General features: G+C 41.3%; 1 protein-coding gene across 29 annotated transcripts in view; it reads left to right on the forward strand.

Moving 5' to 3' along the window:
* The first annotated feature begins 10,801 nt into the window (after nt 1-10,801).
* JAKMIP3 (Janus kinase and microtubule interacting protein 3) overlaps nt 10,802-25,976 on the forward strand; it is a 132,786-nt gene continuing 117,611 nt past the window's right edge. For 26 of the 29 annotated variants that reach the window (XM_089510177.1, XM_089510172.1, XM_089510185.1 and 23 more), the window contains exons 1-2: nt 11,366-11,452; nt 11,632-11,740. Coding sequence is in view for 1 of the 29 variants with exons in the window: in XM_089510186.1 (XP_089366312.1) it covers nt 11,723-11,740 (18 nt within the window). In the remaining 28 variants the exon portion in view is untranslated. Of the gene's footprint in view, nt 10,868-11,336; nt 11,453-11,631; nt 11,741-25,976 lie in introns of those variants that run through there. The other 3 variants (XM_089510173.1, XM_089510176.1, XM_089510178.1) reach the window with 3 other exon arrangements.

Consider the following 25,976-nt stretch of genomic DNA (forward strand, 5'->3'; position numbering starts at 1 on the left):
TAATAATAATAATAATAGGATTTATTTATATGCCGCCCAATCAATGGGAATCCAGGTGGCTTACAACAGAGTGGATAATAGAGGGTTCCCTGCCCTCAGGCTTACAATCTAAAAAGACATGACACAAAAGGAGAAGGGAATGGAGGGAGGGGGTCAGGTCCAGCATTCTTCTCTCCCTCTGAGGCCTGGACCAAGGCAGATGGACCAGAGGGAGGGCTCTTCTTCTTCAGGCCAGCCCTAGTGGAGCTGGACCTGCCTGGTCAACTCCCTCATAGGCTGGAAGATGACAGTTATGGAGGGAGGAGTCTCTTCTTCCAGGCTAGCCTGGAAGTTAGTTACATGTTTTAGTATTTTAGTACTATATATTAGTTTTAGTTATATACTTTATTTGTATCTTCTTTTTTATTTTCTCTTTTTCTTTATATTTTTAATTCTGAATGTTTATGTTTTGGTTGTGAATGAGATTGTTTATATGAAAACACACACACCTACACTCTAAAGGAAGGGGAGGAGGAGAAAAGTGGAGAAGGGAAGGATATCTATATTCTATCTATCTATCTATCTATCTATCTATCTGTCTATCTATCTATCCATCCATCCATCCATCCATCCTTTTTTATGTTCTCCACCTTTCTCCTTCTCCTCCCCATTCTTTAGAGTTATGATGCAGAAGTGAAATGGCAGCTTTGCATTACAACACTAGTTAGGATATCATTAGTTAACATTCTGCCTAATTATACCAATTACTACCCACATAGTCGGAAGTTAGGGGCAGGCAGGTGGGTGGAAGGAAGACAGTGATCACAAACTGCAGAAAGAGCAGCAGAAGAAAATGGAGGGCTGCAACACGTCAGCATCTCTGAGCAATTGCACACGCTGAAACCTAATGTAGCCAACAGCATTGATTAAGGACTATTCAGAGATTCCTAAGGCTGAGCCCACAGGAGTATCTTTACACCGCACAGCACAGCTCAAGGCTTTTACAGCTGCATGTGAATTATTTCTGAGTGCATCTGAAATCTACATCATGTTAGTCTTCCCTGCTTCCATTTGTAGTACACGTCTGCTTAACCATTCAGCTCCTTGCTTTCTAAATCACACAAATCACACTGGTATAATTACATCTGTGAATCTCTTTTGCCTGGAATAGCCAACCTTCTTCATTGGCAGTTAAAGCATTCTGGTGAGCTACCTGCTACCATCTGACCATGTTGGGTTTGTTATGCAGATAAGGTCTGTGTAATTTACTGCATAGACATTGTATGTGGCTTGTCTGTTTAGGTTTGTAAATTGAAAAAACAAAAACAAATCACAGTTTTGCCACAGTGAAGTTAAATTTAAGACTAGTGGAGGAAAGCTATAGGCTAGTTTATTTTACTAGGTTTACAGGTTTTACTCTGAGCTGACAGTTCCTTTGTCAATTCCTTCCTTAATTTTGGTAGCCTATTCAGTGTGGTGTAGTGGTTTGAGCTTTGACCTACAACTAGAGATCAGAATTTGAATCCCTACTCATGAAAACCTACTAGCTGAGCTTGGTCAAGTCACTTTCTCTCAGCCTCAGAGGAAGGCAAAAGCAAACTCCCTCTGAACAAATTTGTCAAGAAAACCAGGGGGCTCTGCATTTTCACACTGGGTTCCAAATTCACACTGCATTTTAAACTGGGTTCCAAACCGGTGTAAATTTGGGGTGTTCACACTTGTGCCGGGTTTTCCTGGGGGTTGTTCACATTCATACCGGGTTTTCCTGACCTGAATTCGGGGGGGGGGGGGGGGAGGCAGTGCAAATCCCCCTTAAACACAGGGATTTCGGAGGTTATTTTCAAAAGAACCAGGGTTTTTATGGGAGCCACCAATGAAAACTTATAATTCAATCCCATTCAGAGCTCCCCTCTTCCTCATATTCCTCCTCCTTCCCTTATCTGCCCCCATCTGTGCCTGGATCAGCCTTCCTCCGCTTGCCTTTGCCCCCCTCCTCCTCTTCTTCCTCTTCCTCTGCCTCCACTGCCGTGACTGCCAGGGTTGAATCTCTCCATGGCATTTCATGGGAGTGTGAACAGGAATCCAAGATAAAATGCCATGGAGAGATTTGATCATGGCAAACCCATGAAATAATGTGGGTTATTTCTTTAGTGTGAATGCCCCCCCCCCCCCCCCGGTGATAGGTTCACAAGAAATTTAGTTGCAAAAAGCATGTAAATTATCTCCTTTGAGAGTGGATGAAAAGCCAGCATGGTGTAGTGGTTTGAGTACTGGACAAGGACTCTGGAGACCAGGGTTTGAATCCCAACTTTACCATGGAAACCCACTGGTTGACTGTGAGCAAGTCACACGCTGTCAGCTTTACAGGAAAGACATGGCAAACTTCCTTTGTATAAATCTTGCAAAGGGAACCCGAAGAGAGAACTGTAATAAATTAAAATTTTATTAAAATTCTTGACTTATACATGAGTATATGTAGTAAATTAATGAAGAAAGCAAATGAGTGGGATGGTGGTAGGGCTGTGTCTTTTTCACCCATTCAGCATTTGTTGGGGCATTGCCAGTCCTGGACTTATTGATCTATAGTCCTGACTCTTCCCCAGGCCTTCAGTCTGCAGCAACCTACCACCCCATCCCTCCCCTGCATACCAGTTAAACTAGAGGTCACACGGGAGGAATATCACACGGGAAGAATTTCTCTTAATTTCAAATGAAAAGGAAGTGGGGCCAGAACGCATTCATGTGAATTCACTAGTTCAGCGAATTTACATGAATTCGAATTGCATTCGAGCTGACTTCCCATTGCCCGAAATTGCGTGTGATCACATCTCACACAATAAAGTGAAACCCCATGATTGCGTTCAGACTGACTTCCCATTGCCTGAAATTGCGTGTGGTAGTCCATCACGCAATAACGTTAAACCTCATGATTGCGTTTGGATTGCCATTGCATTACACTTCCAATTTCCCTTGTCTGATAACATCTGTGGTATCCATCCCCCCTACAAAAAAACCCTGAATTGCTGCACTGGTGGATAGAAGGATGCATTTCTGGGGGCAACAGTAGGGAAGGATTAATCAGTTTCTGTGACCATATTGCTGCATTATGATTAAACTTGGAAAAGAAAACTTCCGTTTGTTCCAATGGAAGTTTTTTCCTATGCTTAATTGCATTGAGTAAAGGCAATTTTCCTCCAAGAGGGAAACAGAAGGAGTAGTGTGTATGGGGGTGTAAGTATAAATAAATGAGAGAATTAAGAAAATGTATTGCCGTCTTAAAAGCTTAACAATCTGGCAGGAAGGAAGGCCTTCTCATATCACAACTGTACAAGTAACTTGTGCTTGTACACTTGTACAAATACAAGTGTACAAGTACAAGTTAACAAAGTACAGTAGATGTGTTCCTAGGCATGACTTCTTTAACAGAAACTTTAGTACCAGAGACAGAAATAACATGGAAAGAACAGGGTTTAGTTCCTACACCACAAAAAACATAAGGCCAGCTTGAACATGTTTTAGCACATTTTTTATTCAGAACTAAAGGTCATATGCACATGTGAAATGAATCAACCAGGTATGATAAACACTGCATGAGTAAACAAAAACATTTGGAATATTCTAGAGACCACTTTGAGGCATCTTCCAAAATGCATCCAGGGATAATTATTTTGATTTTGCCTGCCTCTATTTTTCTAATAAATTCTATCTTGGTGGCCAAACTTATAGATCTGTGCTTTTTAAAGGGGAAAAAAAGACATGCTGGGGGTAACTGTTGAGGCTTATCTGCTGTCCCCCTTTCTCTCTTTTTTTCTGTTCATATATGCTCAATAAGGGTTTCCAAAGGCAGCTACTGTTTACCTTCCCTGTTGTAAGGAGACACACATGGCTACAGTTGCATCAGCTAGAACAGAATCCTGCTCTTTCCCTGCTAAGCTTTATTACATTGTTTTGTATAGACACGCATCTGCAACCCAAAGGTTTTTTCTTCAACCTTCCTTCACCATCTTCTTAATGCCAATACTGTTTAAAAAAAGTCTAGCTAGACAGAAGAAAGTGAGGAAAGGGGGGGTTGAGGAGGCATAAAAAGAATTTGTAACAAGAAGCTTCTTTGTCAGAAGAAGTGGTGATGTTACCTAAATGTTCATGTAAAAAAGTATGAAGCTGGTAGCAGATTATTGACACTTATGGTACCAGACGAAGTTGCCTTAGAAAGAATTTCTCAAGTCAGGATGATACAACAGAAAAGGCTCCATCTCTTCTAGCCAGCCAACCAGCCATCTTACAAAAGTAGCTGTAGGGATAATTCTGAAGAAAGTCCTTATTTGGAACCTTGTTTGACAGACAGCATCCAGGAAAGAAAAATAATATTTTAGAATAGATACCCTGAACCCAGATTGTTTAAAGTACCATAGTTCAAAACCAGACATTCAGCTTGTTCCCAGAAACAAACTGGAAGCAAATTTTGAGTTTTGTTTTGTTTTTACATTATCATTAAAGTGATCTCCAAATTAAAATATAGAAACCTTAATTTGATGCAGTTGATTTACAAGGGCATCCTTGGAATGCATGCATGAATGCATTGCAGATGGATGGATGACTGTGGCTAGATCACTTCTTCCCAGAAGAGGGCACAGGTAGCACAGCAACTGAAACTGGTAAAGGACATTTCCTCCTAGGGAAGTTCCACAACCACAAGTTTCAGTGACTTAAACAAGCCCTGCAGGTTTAGGACCACAGGGGAGACATATCGATTGGGGCCACATAGCCAAGAAAATGGAAGATAAGGCTGATGCATTAAGAGATGTTCTTCATAACCAGGAATGCCCTGTGATCAAGGTGTCTCCACGTGCCTACTCCTACTTGCTCTTGTTCCATTTGCCCTTGCAAAAAGTAACATCCCTGCCCTGTTCCTACACTCACTTTTCTGATGATGCACAGGGCCAAAACAGGTAAAGCACAGTCACAATCCACATTTTAGGGTGATTTCCAGAATACACAGCATCCCCATTTACTCTGAACCAGGCCATAAACTCCAGAGAATTGCCTGGGCATGTGGACTACACATGTGGTGTGGGGATGGGAGAGGAGCATCTGTGGGTGGCAAGCCACTGACCTCTTCCTGCCACTAATCTCCAACTCACAAGCCACAGCACTTTCACTTCTGAGCTTGCACTGCTCCTTCAGCACATTTCCTTTTGCAGACATGCAAATTGATTGTATAAATGCACATTAGCACAATAATACCATCAGAACAGCACAATGATGTAAATCAATCACAGAAGCTGTGCATTTGCACAATGAAGTGTATTAACTGTGCTGTCAAGTCCATTGTGGGTATCATATATGAAGATTTCTCAACCTCCCTGTGGATCTGGAAACCCAGATGCTGAGCCAATTTTACCTGTCTGTGAAAACAGGGCCTTGATCTCTCAGACTGAAATCCAGATGAGGAAAACGGGATGCCAGAGATTAGTAAAGATACCTCACTTTTCCCTGTTTCTGTGTTGCTTTAAGGAGCATCTGAAACTCATACTATTGGTAGAGAAATTATCCTGTGAGCTGACCCTTGTCTTTAACGAAATGCTGAAAATTCAAGCAATCTCAGACTGAGGACCTAAACCTTCAGGGAACTGAAGATGGGTCGGGGCCACATTTGCCCTATTTTCCAATTCTCACTTCTCCACAGTTTTCACACACATACCCTTAAAAAAACAAACCAGAAGTCACTTGATACTCACTTCTTGGATTTTATTTTTCTTTCCAGTAGTTGGGGCCTGAAAAAACTATCTCCTGCTGAAAGAAAATTACACTGAGAAGGACAGCCACACCCTTGTAAAGCATTTTTCCTATTATAAGTGTTAAATGTTAGCACACAGTCATTACCATCTCTGGGAAATGCTGGGATTATTGGTATGATGTAAACATGGCCAGTGGGACGTGTGAATACATCGGGTACAGATTACTGGAGCCCAGCAGTCTGGAAGAGGACCTGGAACCTGACTACGTGGTATATGTTTTGGCCTTTCTCTGTAGCATCATTAGGCTATTTTTTAAAAAGAAAAATTGGATACCTATTGGCAAATCAGTGAATTTTAAAAACACTGTTAGACAAAATTCTGTATGACAAAATGCTATTTTTTTAAAGGAAAAATACTTAACTTTAATTTTTTTTATATATCTTAGCTCAGTCATTAATCAGAAGGGAGACGGCAGTCAGGAATTCAGAAGAACACTAGGGTTTGGAAGGGCAGCTATGAAGAAACTAATCAGTATCGTGAAGTGTAAAGATATATAATTGAATATTAAAGTTAGGATGGTTCGTGCCATCAAATTTCCAGTTTCTATGTATGGCTGTGAAAGCTGAACAGTGAGGAGAGGTGACAGGAATAAAATCAATTCAGTTGAATTATGATGCTGGAGAAGAGTTCTGCGGATATTGTGGAGCGCTAAAAAGACAAATACATGAGTCCTAGAGCAAACTAAACCTGAACTCTCCCTAGAAGCCAAGAGGACTAATTGAGACTGTAGTATTTTGGCCATATCATGAGAAGGCATGACTCACTAGAAAAAGACAATGACGCTTGGTGAGGAAGAAGGCAGTAGGAAAAGAGGAAGATTGCGCTAAAGTTGAGTATACCTGACCTGGGCTGTTGATAACAAGTTGACCTAGAGGTATTTCATTCATAGGGTCACCATAATTCAATTTTGACTTGATGGCAATTAACAATACCAACAAAGAACGTTAGCTCCCTCCCCCCCACTTACTGCAAGAGAGAACAGGACTGGGGCCCAAGTGATGGAAAGGAAGCTGCAGGTGAGCAAAAAGACACAGCAGCATAAAAAATAAAAACTCAGCAAATGACCATGAGGCCAATTTGCTTATACTTGTTAGAAACTGGTAAGCTCCTAGTAATTTTAAGATAAGTTAAACACGTGCAAACCTTTCTGAGCTATGTTCTAAAACATCTCAACATATTCTTCTAATAAGATAACATCTAGAACACTGAAATAAGATACTAACGGCCAAAACAGATGGCCCAGAAATGCTGGATTGGGTCTGCTGTGGAGTTACATGCCGTGGTGCTGCAGCAACGCCACACTGCGTCCCCCAACCCAGCATTTTCCTGGCACAAAAAGAAGCACCAGAAAGCAGAAAGTCAGGGAATGGGAGGAAGGAAAAAAGAGAGAGTAGGCAGGTGAGGGCGACAGAAGAGCCACAGGTAAAATGCAAGACCACTGACAATAGTGGCAGCCACACTTCAGAGCTAATGCAGTTTGACACCATTTTAACTGCCATGGTTCAATGCTATGGAATCATGAGAATTGTAGTTTGTTGTGGCATCAGAGATCTCTGATAGAGAAGGCTAAATATCTCAGAAAACTACAAATTCCAGAATTCCATAGCATTGAGCCATGATAGCTAAAGAAGCATCAAACTGCATTAATTCTGCATGCAGATGCAGCTTTGGATGTGGTCAGCTACTCTACAGCTTTGGTTGCCCAGAGTAGGAGCACCAACACCAGTACTTCTTGACCCAGGTGACCAGCTCTCCTAAAGCTTCACCAACTCTTCTGCTTTGAGAAAAGCTCCTGAACATCTGGGTTACACACTTTGAGAGGAACATGATGCAGGAGTGAAAGCATGTAAAGGCAGGTCAAAAAGTGAAGTTGGGCAGATGGCTGTGGAGGGAGGGCACTGATTGTGGGTAGTAGTGGCTATGTGCTCCCCTCACCCTACAAAGACTAGAAGGACTACTAAGCTTCCCCCCCCCCCCCCACACACACACAAAATCACAAGGACCCAAACTTGCTCTCAGTAGCACTGGCTAGGAGGAGCAATGCTTCTATTAACAGTACACACCATAAATTAGTTGTGTTGCATCAAATAACCAGAGTCTCAATGTAAAAGACGAAGACACAGCCTCTAACCACCTACTGCCCCATCTGTGGTTCTTTACAGTTTTGCCCAGGCAATACTACTCTAATTGAATGTCACATTCAATGAGGCTTAGCCAGCTGTAGTCATATATTAAAGATATTTATCAGATACACATAGCAATATTCTTTCCTCCTTAGGCTGCTTTGGAAACTATGTAATCCTGATAATGCAAAATGATCTATTTTGCCACTGGATGCAATAAACTAAAAATATTCAGTAGACTGGCTGTACATTTCAAATAGCATAAAGAAGGAATGAAAGGATATTCTGGAGTGGTGGTTGTATTACTCTGGTGGAGCAAAAACAACAGAATCTTGAAACATTCTTTAATTTTTTAAAAAAAGAAAAGTTTTTTTTTTAAATGACTTACCACATCTGAACACCTGAACTGGAAACTGGATTTGATTTAGTTCTTTTGCCTGATCTGAATGTTGACATTAATCATGCACTAGATTTTGAAGGAGTTTCTCCATAAGCGACTAAGCCTGGATTCTTACATATCCAGCAAATAAAGGATATTCCTGACATTATTGGTAGCAGTGGGAGAGAGGGGAAGAATGTATTTTAGCATATCCTATCTCACAGTGATGGGGGCTACTTGGAAATTCCAAGATCACAGCAGCCAATATTTTACTATTGTGTCAACATTTAACAATTGATCAACATTAACAATTATTGTTTGATGTTCAACGTACTGTTTTGTAACCATAGTTATTGAATTCAAATAGTTTATTTAGTAAACTGTTCTGATCACAAGTTAGTTTTAGAATATACAGTATGTTGTATGTTGTTGTGTGCCTTCAAGTGGTTTCCAACTTAGGGCAACCCCAAGGCAACCTTATCACAGTCTCAGAGGGAGGCAATAGCAAACCTCTTCTGAATAAGACAGGGTTGCTAGAAGTCAGCATTGACTTGGAGGCACTTAAGAACAACACCAATAGTCCAAAAAAGGTACTTTTCCATCTCTTCATAGTACTGTCCTCTATGTAGCACATAGTATACACTTGGTTAAGCACAGACACTTTATCTGAGTATTGATCAATCCTTGTGAGGCCAAAACAGCACCATACATCCAGGTCACCTTAAAGTCTCCATAATAGAGAAATGACTTGAAGGCACATCACAACAACAACAGCAACCAAGGTCCAAAACACACTACAGAAACAATCCAGTTTGAAATCTGTCTAATTGTCCAGGCTCAGCATTAGGAAATTCTGGGAATTGTAGTTTATTATGGCACCAGCGTTCTCTGACAGAGAAGGCGAGCTGTCTCACAAAACTACAGTTCCCAGAATTCCCTAGCATTGAGCCAGGGCAGTTAAAGTGGTCTCAAACTGAGTGTCTTTTGGGCGCGAGTTGCAGGTGCCACAAGACAGGAGTCTTTTGCCATTCCAATCAAAATCGGAAGCACAAATGTTTGTTTTTGTTTGCCACTAGTTTTGCCTTCAGTTTATAGCAACCCCAATGCATGAAGGGCTGCTAAGATCAGGGGGAAAAAGTCAGCACCCACCTCAAAAATTTTAGGTTCTTGAAATATATATCTAAATATGTAATATATGTTTGTAAGTATACAAAGAGTTTTTGTTAGTGTCATTTTATTGCTCTGTTATTTGGGACTGCTTAGATTTCCGGTCGCCGAATGCCCTGCTCAGGTCTTGCAAGGTCAGGGCTGTGACTTCTTTGCTTGCCCCCAATACACTTGCAGGATGTGCTCCCTCTTTGCCTACTGCCTTCCACTTTACCAAGTAGTACTGTCCTTTTCAATGAGTCACATTGTCCCTTGATATGTTCAAAATACAGCCATCTCAGTTTAGTCATTTTGGCTTCTGGGGACACTTCAGGCCTAATTTGCTCTGAAACCCATTCATTTGTCTTTTTAAGACAAACTGCTTGCCTTCTTTTTCTTGCTTTCTCTCTTTTTTGTCTTTACTGTCCAGCTTTCCCAAACACAGCAATTGTGAGTACTATGCCAGTACATTATATACACTCTTATACAGAGATTGTTGATAAGTCTGCCATGCATGAATACTTGAAAAGAAGCCTTTTCTAGGCAAGATCGGTTTTCTAGGCAAGATCGGTTCAGAGGAGGTTTGCCATTGCTGCCCCCTGAGGCTGAGAGTATGTGACTTGCTCAAGGTTGGGTTTCATGACCTAGCTGGGAATTGAACCCTGGTCTCCAGAGCTGTATTTCATCTGAGGCTGAGAGTATGTGACTTGCCCAAGGTCACCCAGTGGGTTTCATGAAATGTAAACCCATGCTTCTTTTTCATGCTCAAAATGGAAGACATTTTGGAATCCCTCCTGAACAGAAGGTGGGAATGAAGGACATGTCATGGAAAAGAAAGAGTCATATGAGTCCTCTTTCCTCTGAGGCTGAGAGAGTGTGACCTGCCGGGCTTCATGGCCGAGATGGAAACCTCCACCAGAGCCCAACCCCCAAACCAAAAGAAGCAGCAGCAGGAGAAGAGAGAGAAGCGACTCAGATGTTGAATGCCAGCCTGGTTTGTGGCTTCTTGCCAAGGCTGGGAGGGAAGGAGAGGACAAGCTCAGCCAGTCACCTTGGAAACGCAGAGAGTGAAAGCAGCATCCTTGGGATGCTGGAGAGGCAGCCCTCCCTCTCTTCCCTCCCGAAATAAAGCAAGGGCCACTCTGGCCAGAACTGAAGGGGGGCCTGGCCGGGCTGCGGAGGAGGAGGTGCCCGCCTTAGCTGATCATCAGCTGCAGTGGCACCGCAATGGCTGAGGAGGAGGAGGAGGAGGAGGAGGAGGAGGAGGAGGAGGGCTGGGCGCAGTGAGCTCAGCAGCAGCAGCAGCAGCAGCCAGGCCCCCGGAGGGAAAGGCAGCCAGCGCCTCCTCCTCCTCCTCCTCCTCCTCCTGCTGCCTCCCCCAGAGATCCCTCCTCTGCAGCCTCCCTCTTTCCCTCTCTCTTCACTCTCGGGGGCTGTACATGGTGAGCGGATTTGCTTTGGGAAAAATAGATATGTGCATGCTGGATCCCCAGCCCCTTCCCCTCCCTCATGCTCTTTCCCCCCTTCCCTCCTTTCAATGCTGCCCTGGACTGGTTGGATCCATCTCTCTCCCCTGAGCTTTCCATCTCTGAAAGACATGTATCCCCCAGCAGCAGGGATGGAAGGGGCTTGCTGAGCTGAGATAGGTAGATAGACAGACAGACAGACAGATAGGTCTGTCTGTCATCCATCTATCCATCCATCCATCTCTCTCTTTCTCTCTCCTATCTATCTATCTATCTATCTATCTATCTATCTATCTATCTAGTTATCTCCGTCGTCTAGCTATCTCTGTCTGTCATCTATCCATCTATCTATCTGTCTATCTCTGTCATCTATCTATCTATCTATCTATCTATCTATCTCTGTCATCCCTCCCTCCCTCCCTCCCTCCCTCCCTCCCTCCCTCAGCTCAGAAAGCCCACTCCATCCCTGCTGCTGGTGGTTTATACCTTTCAAAGAGTGGAAGAAGATCAGGGGAGAGAGGTTCGTCAAACTATTCCAGGGTAGCATTTAGAGGAGGAAAGGTATATATATTATGTGTATGTGTGTTTGTGTATGTATATCTATATATCTATATATACATATTTAGTTATATATATGTGTGTGTGTGCATGTATGCTGATCAGTTGTGAGCATCTTGAAATATGAGTGGCAAAACACATACCCAAAATATGCCCCCCTTTCCCCCCAATCTGTCTCCTAGGAACAGCCTACAGGTTTTAGAATGAAGCGCACAGCAATACACGGAAGGGTACTTTCTTCAGGTAAAGCCGACCAGCAGTATTTCCATCACGATGGAGCATGCCTGTAAGGTTAGTTTCTCGGCATATCTATGCCTTATTTCTGCATAGAAATGGTCTTGGTGCCTTTGCACACAGTTATATAACAGCTTGCTTGAGCATTTTTGAGCAGCCTGTTTTGCATGGGGTACCTGATATAATTTGTCTGTGTATCAAGAGGCAGATGCTGGGCTATTAAATAGAGAGAGAGAGAGAGAGAGATGCTATTTCTTGCTTATGATGGGGACGATGTTTGGAAAAGAGAAGGCCTTGCCAATTCCATGGCATTATATTCTATTGCATAAGGTAGCAAGCACCCATCTTGATTCAGATATTTCAGACAGGATCGGGTTGAGCCATGCTGCCGGCTGCTGCCTATATATATATACACACACACACACACACACACACACACACACACATATGGTTCTTCTGTACTTTTGCATATTATTTAGCACAAGACTGTATGACTCTTCCAAGTTGCAGTGGACAGTCCTTGGACAATTCTGACATCTTTTCAAATTCTGGTTTATAAACAATGGGCTTTTATCTCACCTTAAAGAGAAATTTCTCATGTTACTGTCGCATAGTCTGTATTTGGTTACAAACATCACACAGAGCCATCAGCTAATGGATTCCATACTAAGTGTAGCTGGTCTAAAATGCAGGTGGAGCTTGGCGTGCAAAGACAGTAAATCTGGTTTGTATTGCTGCTGTTCACATTGTAGAAATCCTGGTACAATATGGCATTTGGGAATTCGCATCCATCAGGGATTCACTTGGAAGAATTGAACTGTTTCATTCTATCTGCTATTCTGATTTTATCTTTTTGGCTTACATGCTGACAGTCGCGTGTTGTTAGCTTGTGTTCTGCATTAAATGTAGGTTTGTGGGAGGTGTGTGTGTGTGTTTGAAGAAAGTGAAAGGGAGGAAGGTATGGAAGGGAGAAATTATCACTTTAGAGCCTAGGTGTTGTTCATTTCATAACACCCTTCTCAAGCATCTATTAGGAAGCCGAGGACCACATAATCTATTTGTAAAAGCTGGAGGTGTGATCCAACCAAGTTCCTGCAACGTTAAGAGTCAATAAATTCAGTAGGAGTTGCTTATGAGTAAGACTGATTTACACCAATAAAAACATTGACAGAAACACCTAGGTTTGTTGTTATTTTAGCTCAGCAGATTTAAATCTTCTGCATAAGCTACCGCAGTAAGATTTGATGTCAGTGAAGAGAATTCCCAAATATTCTGAAAGCTCAGCTATGTTATCAATAAAAACATCTCATTTAGGGGAAAAGGGATTGGCTTCCAGAAAAGCCTTTAGATGATAACTGAAAGGACCCTATAGAAAATGAATGAATTCTATTAACAGTCACAATATCTTGTAGGTTTTTGAGGCATCCATCTTCGAAGAAGAGATAAAATCTGGCAATCTTTTTACAACCATGGTACTTTCTTTTCTTTTCTTTTTTTACAAACAACCATGTAGTACAAAAGTCAAATTCTATATAGCTGATGAATGATTACCTCTTTTTACCTTGGCATTTTATATCACCCCCAGTGGTTGTTTTCTCATGTAACAGACACTGTACATGAGGGAGCCCATAGCAATATCATAGTACAGAACATAGACTAATGCTAAATTATACTAGAACTATTGCTGTAATGTAGATTTTGTGCTGGCACAAAGCAAACTGGAAGTATTCATTATAAAGGGCATGATGCAAGGTACAATGTGCAAGATACACAGCAGCATAGATTCCCATTGGTTATATGATGGGATACCAATTAGCTGAGACTAATTTGTCAATTATTACAAAAATTAACAATGTACGTTGATGTAAAGATACAATGTATGTTGAGAAATCTTTCATTTATTCTCATTTCTACATATACAACGCTTTTAATTTTATTCCAACTTTCAGAAGAAGTTTTGTTGCTCTACTGAAATGACATTTATAGGATACAGAATAATTGCAAAAAATATCCTCTCTCAAAAATGTTTGCATATATTTATTATTAGTTACAGTTTTATCATGCCTTTGCTCTAGTCAGTTAAAGGCAGCACATAAGGTTCTGCTACTTTATCATTACAATTGCCCTTTGAGACTGATTCTAAATGGTAGTTTCTAAGGAACTTACTTTCAGTCTCTCGGTTTATCATGGCATGTGAATACATGGAGCAAGCTGCCTATTATCTTCTTTTCTAAGAAATTCTCTACTTCCCCAACTTTCACTTAGGTTTAGCACAACCTCTAATGATTTGTAAGGAATAAAGAGGATTTACACAGATCCCAGAAATTTCCTGTTAGGAACAAATTAGTTGTAATTATCACCCTGAGGGAAACCTAGAAGTTAGTTGTGATTATTATTTTCTAAATGTATTTTTTCATTTCCACATTTTTAGTTACTTATAGTGAAAAGTTGATTTTAGTTCTTTTTAAAAACCTGAATGCAACAAGCTTCTGACTTCTGGCACCAAACACTGTCTTCCCATCAGTTTGGTTGTTCCCTCAGTCAGTGACAGCTGGTGGCTTCCATGTAACTGAGTGATGAATCTGCTCTTTGCTTTAATCTGAATTTCAATGGTGCTTATGTTGAGGACAGGATTCTGCACTTTAGATTGTTTCTTTAAAGTCTGGACTAAGAACCAGTGCAGAATCACTATCTTGCTGACACAAAAGCCACTAGCTACCCCAGACCTCAACACACACTTGGGCAAGTCACACTCTCAGCTTCAGAGGAAGGCAAGGGCAAACCCTCTCTTAACAAATTCTGCCAAGAAAACCCCAGAAATTATTTGAAGACACACAACCATGATATTATGAGTGAGCTATGGTAAAACTCTTTCACTGTTTAATACTGCCTTCAAAATAACAGAGCAATATTAAGAGGCTAAATGGTTATGTCCTAACAACTATATAATTTGGTTCTTGTGAAGATGTTTACTGGATTGTTCATTTGTTTTTTATTTCTTATAAAATAGTCCCATGCCTTTCCTTTTAAAAAGACAAAGTAATTAAATAAGCATTTTCATTCTCATTTGGTTGATATACTGAATATGTCATGCTTTTTCATTAGGAGAGATCTTTATGAGAAGTTGAATTTTTTTTTAAGGGATCCTGACTCATTTTTATTATTCTTATTTAATGTTTATTGATTCTGTAGACTGTATTATTCCATGCTCACATACAACATTTACATTCAAGTTCATCTCCTCCATCCATCTGCCCCAGCATGCTTCAGATTTGGGCAAAGAAGCTTAGGCCCAGCATTTCAAAATGAATTTGCTTCTCACTAAATACAAACAATAGTAGCATGTTGTCCAACCTGATAAAACATACTCAGAGACAAAGGAAAATAAAGGAAAGAAGGGACAGCAGGAGGGAATGAGATGAAGAACAGTTCCTTTACTGCTCATTGCTAATTTTAGTGATTTTGGTTTTTTATTTATTTATTTATTTATTTATTTATTTATTTATTTTATGGTATTTATACCCCGCCCTTCAGCCCTAAAGGCTATTTCTCCTTCCCCAACATAAATCTGCTTTTGCCTGTGTTTAAAAGACAGATTGAATGTTTTATATTATAACCATGGCATTTAAGAGCAGACAGGAAAAGTGCAGGGATAGCTGAACTTATTGTACATACCACACCTTTAGCCCTTTGGTCAGACCTCACCTGGAATACTGTGCCAATTTCTGGGCACCACAATTCAAGAAGGATGTTGACAAGTTGGAGCATATTCAGAGGAGGGTAACCAAAATGATGAAAGATTTAGAAACCATGCCCTATAAAGAGTCCTTGGGGAGCTGGGTATGTTTAGCCTGGAGAAGGGAAGGGTAAGAAGTGACGTGATAGCCACATGTAGATATTTGAAGGGATGTCATGTTGAGGATGGAGCAAGTTTGTTTTCTGCTGCTTCAAAGACTAGGCCCCAGAGCAATGGATTCAAACTACAGGAAAAGAGATTTTGCCTAAACATTAGGAAGAGCTTCCTGACAGTAAGAGCTGTTCAGCAGTGGAATATGCTGCCTCGGAGTGTGGTGGAGTCTTCTTCTTTGGAGGTTTTTAAACAGAACCTGGATGGCCATCTGTTAGGAGTCCGTTGACTGTGTCTTCCTGCACTAGATGGCCCTTGCGGTCTCCTCCAACTCTGTGATTCTATATTGGTTTGGGGGATTATAGAGGTTGTAGTATAAACAACAAAACAGCTACACCAGTGTTCCAATTTTTGGACTACTTCTATAGTGAGGTGGGCCTCTCAGGTGGCAGATGGGTTTTGGAGTCCTTGCCAGCATCATGGCCTGTCATTAACAGCTGGTTAATGTACGTTTTCCAAAGCTGCAACATTTAAATGGAAAACAACAAAATTATTCAAAATCACTCAGAATATTTGTTTAGGGAAAAACATCTAAATATTTAACCACATTTAAAGCATTCACACTTCTTTCCACTAGAAGTTCAAAGCACTGTTTGGGAATAACTGAAACAATTGAAAACTGGCACAATTCCCAATGGTGCCCAGCAACTGAGTATTGTGAATGAGTTCTTTCCTGAGCAGCTGAGTGCAAATGGCTCCCCCAGGAATGTGATATATTATTGATTATTGTAGGAAAATGCTTTTTTAAAAAATCAATTTTCAGCTGCCATTGTGAAATCACCTTACATTGCACCTATTGCTTCAATGCTACACCAACTCAAAAGCCTTTTCTTTTTGATTACTGCTTTAGTAAGATTCATTTGCTATGTGGTCTTGGAACATGGCTGTCTCTTGAAATCAAATTGCACATGAAACCAAGATTAATGTTTAGCTGTTCTTATATCTTATCTGAGGGTTCCTTGGTAAGCAAAATGGAGCTTTGATTGGATCCAGCTGAGCACTGGTTATGTACTTAAGTCTCTGTCAAGGACGGCCAAATGGTCTGTGCTGATAGATTATGAACCATACTGTATAAGAAATAACACCCCAATAACACATTGTTTCTCAGCACAATTGTTAAAAAGCCACACCAGTTGACCACCTCACACTACTAATGTGGAGCCAGCAATTTGGCAATGAGTACACAACCTGATCCCATATAGACCATCTCTCTGAAAGGACATATGCTTTGTGTATAGAGAAAATCCTGCTGGATTCTTTAGTTAGATAAAGGATGAAGAGAAGTGCAGGCTGCATGGAACCCAGAGCCTTACTTTGGTGCACACCAAAGCCACCTGGATGTACTTGTTACCCAAAAAAGTAAGGGGCTTGGACAGCCTCCATCAGCAATGCTAGTAAATGTGTGTGGGGGGGATTGCTGGAGACTCAGCAAAAGCTGAGGGAACACCCCAAAAGAAGGGAACAAAGAGGCTTGGATTTGGGGAGCTTTTTAGATTCACAAATCTTACCCTCAAGGTTTGTGGTTGTGGACTCACAAAAGGTTTGGAAACAGTTTTGAAATGTTCAAGGGAATGGACAAACTAACTCAGTGTTTTAGCACTGAAGTGTTAAGACATTGATACAGCCTGAAACAACACATTTGATTTAGGGATAGGCAGTAGAAATGACAGGGAGACTTCAACACAGCAAAGAGGTCTGGTCTTTTTCTGTTTTGACAATTCCTTCTCCTTGTTCCTTACCCATTGGTACGGGGAATTGTCCTGTCTGGCATAATCCATGGTGCTTGTCCTTTTGTTCTACCTAGTCCGGGCAAACCCTAGGTCAAGTGACCTCAACACTGTTGCCTTTTAACTTCCTTGGGTCATCATGGGCTCCAAAAACACCTATCTGGTCATCCTAACTTCTATTCATGTTTCCCATAGACATTAATTATGATTTAATGTATATCCAGCATGAGAGTATGCAAGGCCAGGTAATATTCCTCAGAGCTCCCCAGTTTGGGAGTGTTGGTGATTTTTAGGTCATTCTCTGTTCATAACGATATGCAGATGTGACTGTCTTTTCTTCATAGTGTCTTTAGGGAGATACTACAGCTCTCTGGGTAAAATTTGAAATGCCTCTCTCTAAACTACAAATTGCATGATTCCATAGGATGTTTTCATGGCAGTTAAAACAGAATCATATTTGCTATAACTGAGTAGTGTGGAATGGACCCATGCCTGTGAAGTGGAGAATCCTTTCCAGTTTTTTGGTCCACGTTTTACAGGAGCTGTCCAAAATACTCAAACACCTTAGATAGCCCCTCCAGTGGTCTGATTGAAACCGGGAATGAATTCACCATCCCACTAATGTGGGAGCCTGCAGTCATCCCTATTAACAGCCTGGACTATTAACTTTCAGTTTTTGTTCAGTTATGAAACATAAAGTAATTCAAAATACTTCTCTGGATAGGGAGGATTGAAAGGAGATACAATACTTTTATCTCTATAGAAATTACAGAATAGTGACACAGAAAATGATTTCAAACTCTTCATAGTCACATGGCAGGCACAATTTGCACATGGAACCCAATATATCTTCCTTCCAAAATGTCTGAGATGAGAACACTGAAGTGAATTAATGTAAATGCTTTCTTATGTGTTGGGACAATAAGCTTATGTAATTAGCACATCCTTCTTGCAGATGCTTCTTGCAATACTCATTGTAATGTAATGGAGAATATATCTTTTGAGCAGCTGTCAAAGTGCTTTACTAATCAATGTTTTTAACTCACTGGGTTAAAAGAGACTTTGTTCCAGGAAGACTGATAGATAGTTTTGTCTACCCATCCATCTATCCATTTATCTGTCTGCATGCTGTATGTATAAACCTTTTCCCCACAAAATTATTTCAATCAATTTTATGTCCCAATGACAATTCTTTTTTTTTTTCATGTGCATAGGGCATATTCAGGCATCAGTAGGTTGTTTTGTGACCCCTATAGACTACTACTACGACTTCTTCTTCTTCTTCTTCTTCTTCTTCTTCTTCTTCTTCTTCTTCTTCTTTTAAAGTATTTTATTTTAGTGTTTCGGCACACTTTGGGGTTCTTTGAGTCTGCCTCTTGTTGGTGGGTAGTATTGTTTTTGCCTACAAAAGCAATGACAAGTACTCCTGAACTGGAAGAAGAATAAAAGTAATTACAGTAATGTCTAGAAACAATGAATCATATGATTCCTAGAGTTGGAAGAGTCCACATGGGCCATCCAATCCAACCCCTACCATGCAGATATACACAATCAAAGCACCACTGACAGATGGCTATCCAGCCTCTGTTGTAAAACTTCCAAAGGAGATTCTACTACTCTCCAAGGCAGCATATTCCACTGTCAAACAGCTCTTACATAAAGAATCCATTTAGCTATCATGGTTGACAGGCATTGAGAACCATCCTCAGTTGTCTAAATGGAAGTCTCTGGGAGAGATCTAGTGGCAGCGTAACTTTGAGTATCCTGTTTTGTCTCTCAGAAGCTTTTGGTGCAATTTACCATGGTATTCTCTTGGATCGTCTCACAGTGGTCCTGGTTCTATATACAGTAACAGTTTCAGAAAGCAGCACTGTGTCACCTCACCCTGGCAGCTATGCTGTGAAGTGTGGCAAAATATCATCTTGTCATTGATGTTATTTAACACTGGTGTAAAGTCACTGGAGGTGATCATATTTTGGCTAAGTTGTTATCAGTATGCTGATGATCCAGAGTTCTACTTCTCAAGATCATCCAAAGTAGGAGAAAGGGTTCATGATCCAACCCAGTGATGGTTTGGATATGGACAAAAAACAAACAAACTGGTGTCCAGAAAAGTTGAGACTGTAGAGTAGGTGGTTCCTGGTTATGGGAATTTGGAGTGTACCAGTTCTAGATGAAGTGGCAGTCCTTCAGAAGTCACTTGGAGTGTGCTACTGGATTCATCATTAGAGATTCAAGTGGTTAAGAGTACAATTACAAGCTTCAGCCAATATGTTACCTATGGAGATTATCGCATTGCTTTTAAAGCGCCTTATTCTCGACAGGATAAAGGCACATTTCAGTTAAAACTGGGTGTTATCACACTTGCCAGGTTAATGCAACCCATTTGCAGCCCAGATCCCAGCCACACTTATCCAGTGGCTTTTCAAAAATGAGATTTTGCAGTTTTTGAAAAGCCACTGGATAAGCGGGGCTGGAATCCAGGCTACATACGGATTGTATTCGCCCGGCCACCGGCGAGTGTGATAACACCTGGTTTTGTTGCTACATCTTGTGATAATAAACACCATAGTTTAAGTACGTTGTTGTGTGGAGGACTTCCTTGTGTTTGTCCTGAATCTCCTACCAAACAACTGCAGGTTCCAGGGATATCTCTGCCCTTAGCATAGAGTAAGATGTATGTCTAGGCAGTAGATGCTGGGGAGTGGCCAAGTGCTGAAGAACAAAGTGGTATTATACTATGCTGCTTATGCTACGCTACCCTACCCTACCTTACCCTACCCTACCCTTCTCTACCCTATCCTAGGCTAGTCCAGCTGCCTTCAGGTGTGACAGAGAGAATGGTGTCCTGTTACCAGTATAGAAATATGCCAACCACTAACCAGTTCAACTCTTGGGATTGTCCTGCTGCATTCTGTGATAAAGGGATAGGTGAAAAAAAACCTTCTGTTTTCCAATGGAAAGTCGAAGGCTTTCTGTTTTCTTCTTACACTATCATTTGAGTCTGAATGATCTCTGAAGTCTGGCTACAGAAGTCATTTATTGCCACAGGATTGCAGCAAAAGGGAATTTCATGGGAGCTTACAATGAATTTTGACACAGTCATTAAATGATTTGAATAATTATTGTTATATGTAGTGAAACAAGGCTTTGTGAAACATTTGTGAAACAAGGCTTTGGGCAAGACAGGTGGAGACTGCAAATAACAGCTCATGGAATGCTGTGAAGGAAGCTTCTGAGGGATAAAAACCAGATGTTTCCCTGTTTCCCTGTTAAAGAGGTGGATGAAGAAGGATGAAATAGAATTAGGGCAGTCATAAAGATAGGAAGAGCTAGTTAGAAGGAGGGGAATGGACAATATTTGAACTGGGTTTTGAGAAGCTAAGAATCTGTAAAGAATTCAGGGAGAAGTATTATTTGATTTGAAGCAGAAGAGATACAATATACTGGGTGTGTTGAACTGACATAAAATGAGACGTTTATTTGTTTTTAATAAATCTTTACTTTTTTATTTTCTACACTGCTTTTCTGGATATTTTCTTTCAATATTGAACAGGAAAGACTGGCTGTGTTTTACACCCTGAAACCGCTAGTCAACATAGCCACTCATTCAGGATAGTGGCCCTATGAGGCTTAAGTACCAGATTCAGGAAGGGATTTTGAGGGCAAAAAGGCTATTTTTTGATATATATATATATATATATATATATATATATATATATATTGCAAAACTTTGTTTTGATCCCCAAGGAGGCCAAACATGGTGAAAATGCCCACACTGTCTAGAGATATTTTTGGGGGAATTTAAAAGCAAAACACTGAACAGCTCTGAGGGGGTCTGTAGCCCATGGGCTATAAATTTGTCCATCCCTCCTCTAGAGCCATCTCTCTTGTACTCTCTTCTTCTCATGAACACAGATACATTTCTATCCTGATCTTCAAACCTGAAGAGTTTTGAGAGTGCATCACATAACAAATACAACAACAACAACAACAACAACAACAATAAATCCAAACAATAATATCTAATCAACCTGTAATAATAAAAATCAGAAACCCAGACATTATAATCAGACATTATAAACACAAACATTAAAACCAGTTCTCAAAGTAACATCTAAAAAGGCCTTCACCTGGTACTGGAAAGGGCATTCATCTAAATAAGCATCTCAGGGCCAGTTAATTCCATCTGAAAGAGGCATGCAAAAGAGTGAATGCCAAAAATGGAACAGTCTCATCTTGCATCACAACCAGGCTTACATTGATGGCAGGAATGGAACTGGAAAGGGAACTCTGATCCCAACAGCTCGTTCATGTAGGAACATGCATTTCTTGAAGAACACTGGTCCTAAGCCAAAAAGACTTTTAAAGATAAAGACCAGAACTTCAAATCAAGAATGGTAAATGTGTAGTTTTCAAGATATGTTTGACCAAACCCCAATCAATAGCCCTTATCAGATGAGTCTGGAACTGGGGGTCTTCAGCACTGGGCGGTTCGAATTCACGTTATTTCGCACAATACCATCATACCTGGGAGCCCCTCCGAATTGGCATGATTCAAATTGGCCAATACGCATTCGCGCGAAGTGCATTCAGTGCAGAATGTTTTGTCACACCGGTGCTCAACATGAGGATTGGCCGATTCGTATCGGCCCCCTCGCACATGCTCAGTGGTGCCCTGCATGGGTTGCGACCTTAAACGCTTCCGGGGTGAAAGGGGAGGTCACGTCATGACAGCCCGGTAAACAGCTGGAGAGCCAGCTCATGCACATTAACAATCGCGATACAACGTGCCCTCTCTACATTCCTCTCTGTTTCCTCTCTACATTCCTGCTTGGTTTTAACGCTACCATGACCTTCCCTTGCAACAAATTAGCAATGCCCGGTTGTACGTGTGTGTGTGTGAGTGTGTGAATATGTATTCTGGGGGGGGGGGGGGAGGACCAGTTCCAGCGGCTGTCAAAGAGGCTGGATGGCCATCTAAGTAAATGGGGATGCTTTTTTCCTCCTCCTCCTCCCGGCTTGGGAGCCAGCATAAGCTGCATCCCAAGAAGGGAACAGGCGCGGGGCCGCTAGAATCGCGGCGATCGCCGCCGTTCCAGCGGCCCCCGCGCCTCTTCCCTTCTTGGGATGCAGCCTATGCTGGCTCCCAAGCCGGGAGGAGGAGGAGGAGGCTGCCGGAACCACGATTCCAGCGGCCCCCTGCGCCTCTTCCCTTCTTGGGATGCAGCTTATGCTGGCTCCCAAGCCGGGAGGAGGAGGAGGAGGCCGCTGGAACCGCCCCCCCCCCCCGCTTCCCTGGAACCGGCAAGAGGAAAGACCCACCGGAAGTTAAAATTGGAATCTGGGGGTCTTGCGATGGAATTCAGGATTGGGTAGTCACACCAGAGCCATTCGCACTGAGATCGAACAGAGCCCCAATCCAGGATATTGCCAATCCCCTTATCAGCGCACTGGCCAACACGCTCCAAAAAGAGGAGCCAGTACGCATTCAGTTCGGCATCTCGCGCATTCACGTGAGTTCGGATTGGGCCATTCGAATGCTGATATGATGGTATTGTGCGAAATAACGTGAATTCGAACCGCCCAGTGCTGAAGACCCCCAGTTCCAGACTCATCTGATAAGGGCTAATCTCAAGCAGCATAGCCAACGGTCAAGGTTAATGGGCTTCATAGTCAAACAACATCTGACAGTCAGGCCACCAGTTTCCACTCATACTTTAAATTGTCCTTCAAATGGAATGGAAGTCCATTGCATTTATATTAAGATTGGTCAGATCTGTTCCATACACAGTTATGTGCAAAAGATGATTATGGACATAAGTTTTCCTTATTCATTTCAGTGGCAATGTGCCACCTATGTGGCAGTGTCCCTTCCATTGAAATTGATACCCAGTTGCAAAGAATTATGGACTTTGCTGTCTAACAACATCTGGAAGCTAGTAAATTCCTTACTGATTCTGTTGATGAGTTCAGTGCTCTTATCAAAGCTTCTGTGGCTGGGATTATGACATGCTTATATTCATGCAGTTATGGTTAAATGTGTTATCATGTTTGTATGCAGTATTCCCAATTTGAGCCTTTGTCAGTGGGCTAAATCACCAACTATTGGGAGCTCAGAAACCTGTCTCCATATAACAGCCTATCTTAAAGGGCTCAAGAAATAAATTCCTGAAACTGAAAACAGATTGGACACATCATTATTTTCTTACCCTACTGAGATAGATTGAAGCCCAGTAGGTATGAAAACTAGTTCAACCTACTGACAGTATCTTGTGGGGCTTTAATTGTCTCAGCATGCTGAATATAGGTCTTTCTTTGGGTCACATCTTCCTGGCGATATTTAAAGAGGCCAATTGCATATATTGGAACAATGACAGTCTGACCACATTATGTACAAACATATTTAACACAATTGTGGTGGCTTTTTAAACAGCTTTTAAAAGAAGAGGAAGGACTGCTTTAACTTATATACAAACGCACACATACACACTGTATTTCCAGTCCAGATCACACATACATGCTCACACACAGCTTATTCTCCAAGAAGATTGAAATCAGAGGCCTACATTTTCTAAAAAGCCATGCAGATTCTTTTAACCCTCATTATTATTTTAGTCACAAGTGGAGTATGAGAAGGGGACTACTTGAAAGGAGCAGTAGAAACACCACTAAAATGTAAGAGAGTGCATTCATTAAAGAGCTGGGCTCTTCAGAAATGTGGTAATTGAGTCACAAATGAAAACTTGCTTAGAAATGCAAAATTAAGTACAAGAGCTTCTGGCCAAACCCTCTGGCAACCTGTTATAGCATGTTAGCACTTCCAAACCATCTGCTTTTTAAATCCCTTCTTTTGGAATCTGGCCATCAGCCTTATCTTCCAAGGCATCCCCACACTACTGATTTCTTCCCAAATTTAGTTTTAAGTGATGTAAAATACTCTGCTGGCAGCCCAAATCTTGTAGGGGATGCAAAATGATTTCTCTGTATGTATCTGAATTTCAGGAAGGTAAAACCTTAAATATTTCATTCTCACATGTCACAGTGAGTAGTTAAAGTAGTTTTCTTCTTATTGCAGGAGAAAATGAATATTAGTGATCAATATTCTCCCTGTATCTGAATATTTTGAAATGTTACAGAGAAAGAATTCTGCAGAGCAGAAAACATGGGGGAATTGTTTTGTTTTTGTTTTGTTTGCTTGATTTTGCAAAAAACAAACAAACCCTGTTTTCTGCCTAGGAAACACATTTTCTATACAGAAATGGGGGCTGTTAATGCAAAAAAGACGGGTCCCCCCTGCAGAATAATTTCTCCACAACATTTTAGAGCACTCAAATACTAAGGGGAAATTGTGAAACGCTCTTGCCAATTCATTATTCTTCCTGGCATGGTATTCTAACTGCTGAAAAACCTGTTTTTCAATCGGGGAATAGATAAATACAAATATTCCATCCCTTCAGTGTAGATCAGGGGTGGGTGAAGTGTGGCCCACAGGCTGCATGCTGCCCACAGGAGTATTAGGGGGAGCTTCCCCTGAGGTCACTGTTTTTCAATTTGTTTCAATCCCTCTCAAATGCCACCAAATCCACAGTAGGGGGCATGGAGGACATTTCTACCATTTTGAGACACTCCCCTGGACTCCCAAGTATCAAAAACATTTTTTATTAATTTTTCAAATGTTTCAAAATGTTCACTGGGGGCCCGGGATGCATTTCCACCACATTTAGACCTGAAAGAGGTCTCTTTTGAAGCCCAAAGCATGGTGAAAATGTCTCATAATCCCTACAGGTATTTTTGGAAGAAACATTTATTATTTATTTATTCATTCATTCATTTCTGCAAGAGCAGGTGTAGCACTCCAAGATGTTCAATGTGGTTAGTATTTCATACTTCATATTTTGGCCCTGTTAAGAGGCAATCTGTGGGTTACTTTTGGCTCCTGGTGTTATTTGAGGGTGGTATACAAACAAAGTTCTTCTAAGAGAGCAGCCGCCCCAAATTTTTCCCACAGCATCCACGGATTTTGTTATCCATGGGGGATCTTGGAACCAAACCCAAATGTATAACAAGGGTCCACTGTAATGGGTTCCTTGAACCTTCCTCTGTCAGAGGAAGCTGTTCAGAACAATACTAGACTGGAGGCACTGTTGTGAGAAAAAAAAATGATGCTAGATCTAGCAGTTTTCCGAGTATAAAGGTGATGAAAAAAGTCAAATGCTTCTTTTTAGCATAGGGCCAGCGGCACCTTGTGGTTAGACTGGGTTGTCCCCCTGAAGTGACAGGAAAAGCACTCTCCTTTCCCTTCCCCGTTGAGACCATGGGGCACTGATACCAGAGAACCTAAAGGAAATGGGAGGTTTGAATATGGCAAAGCACTCCTGACAGGATGTATCTCTGAAGGCCAGTTCCTTCCCATGGGATCTTTTAAATTGCTAGGAGACAATATCCCTGACAACATTAAAAAAATTAAATAAAATCCCAGCGATAATTGCTGCCTCAGCCATCTAAGGTCTAAAACATACTGCAGAAATAAGCCAGTTTGAGATTGCTTTAACTGTCCTGACTCAGTGCTAGGGAATCCTGAGAATTGTAGTTTATTGTGGCACCAGAGATCTCTGACAGAGAAGACTAAGGGCCTGAATAGACAGGCCAAAATAAA

Source organism: Sceloporus occidentalis, unplaced genomic scaffold, assembly GCF_023333645.1.
Source record: "Sceloporus occidentalis isolate IW3139 unplaced genomic scaffold, rSceOcc1.0.p SCAF_2, whole genome shotgun sequence".
Lineage (NCBI taxonomy): Eukaryota > Metazoa > Chordata > Lepidosauria > Squamata > Phrynosomatidae > Sceloporus > Sceloporus occidentalis.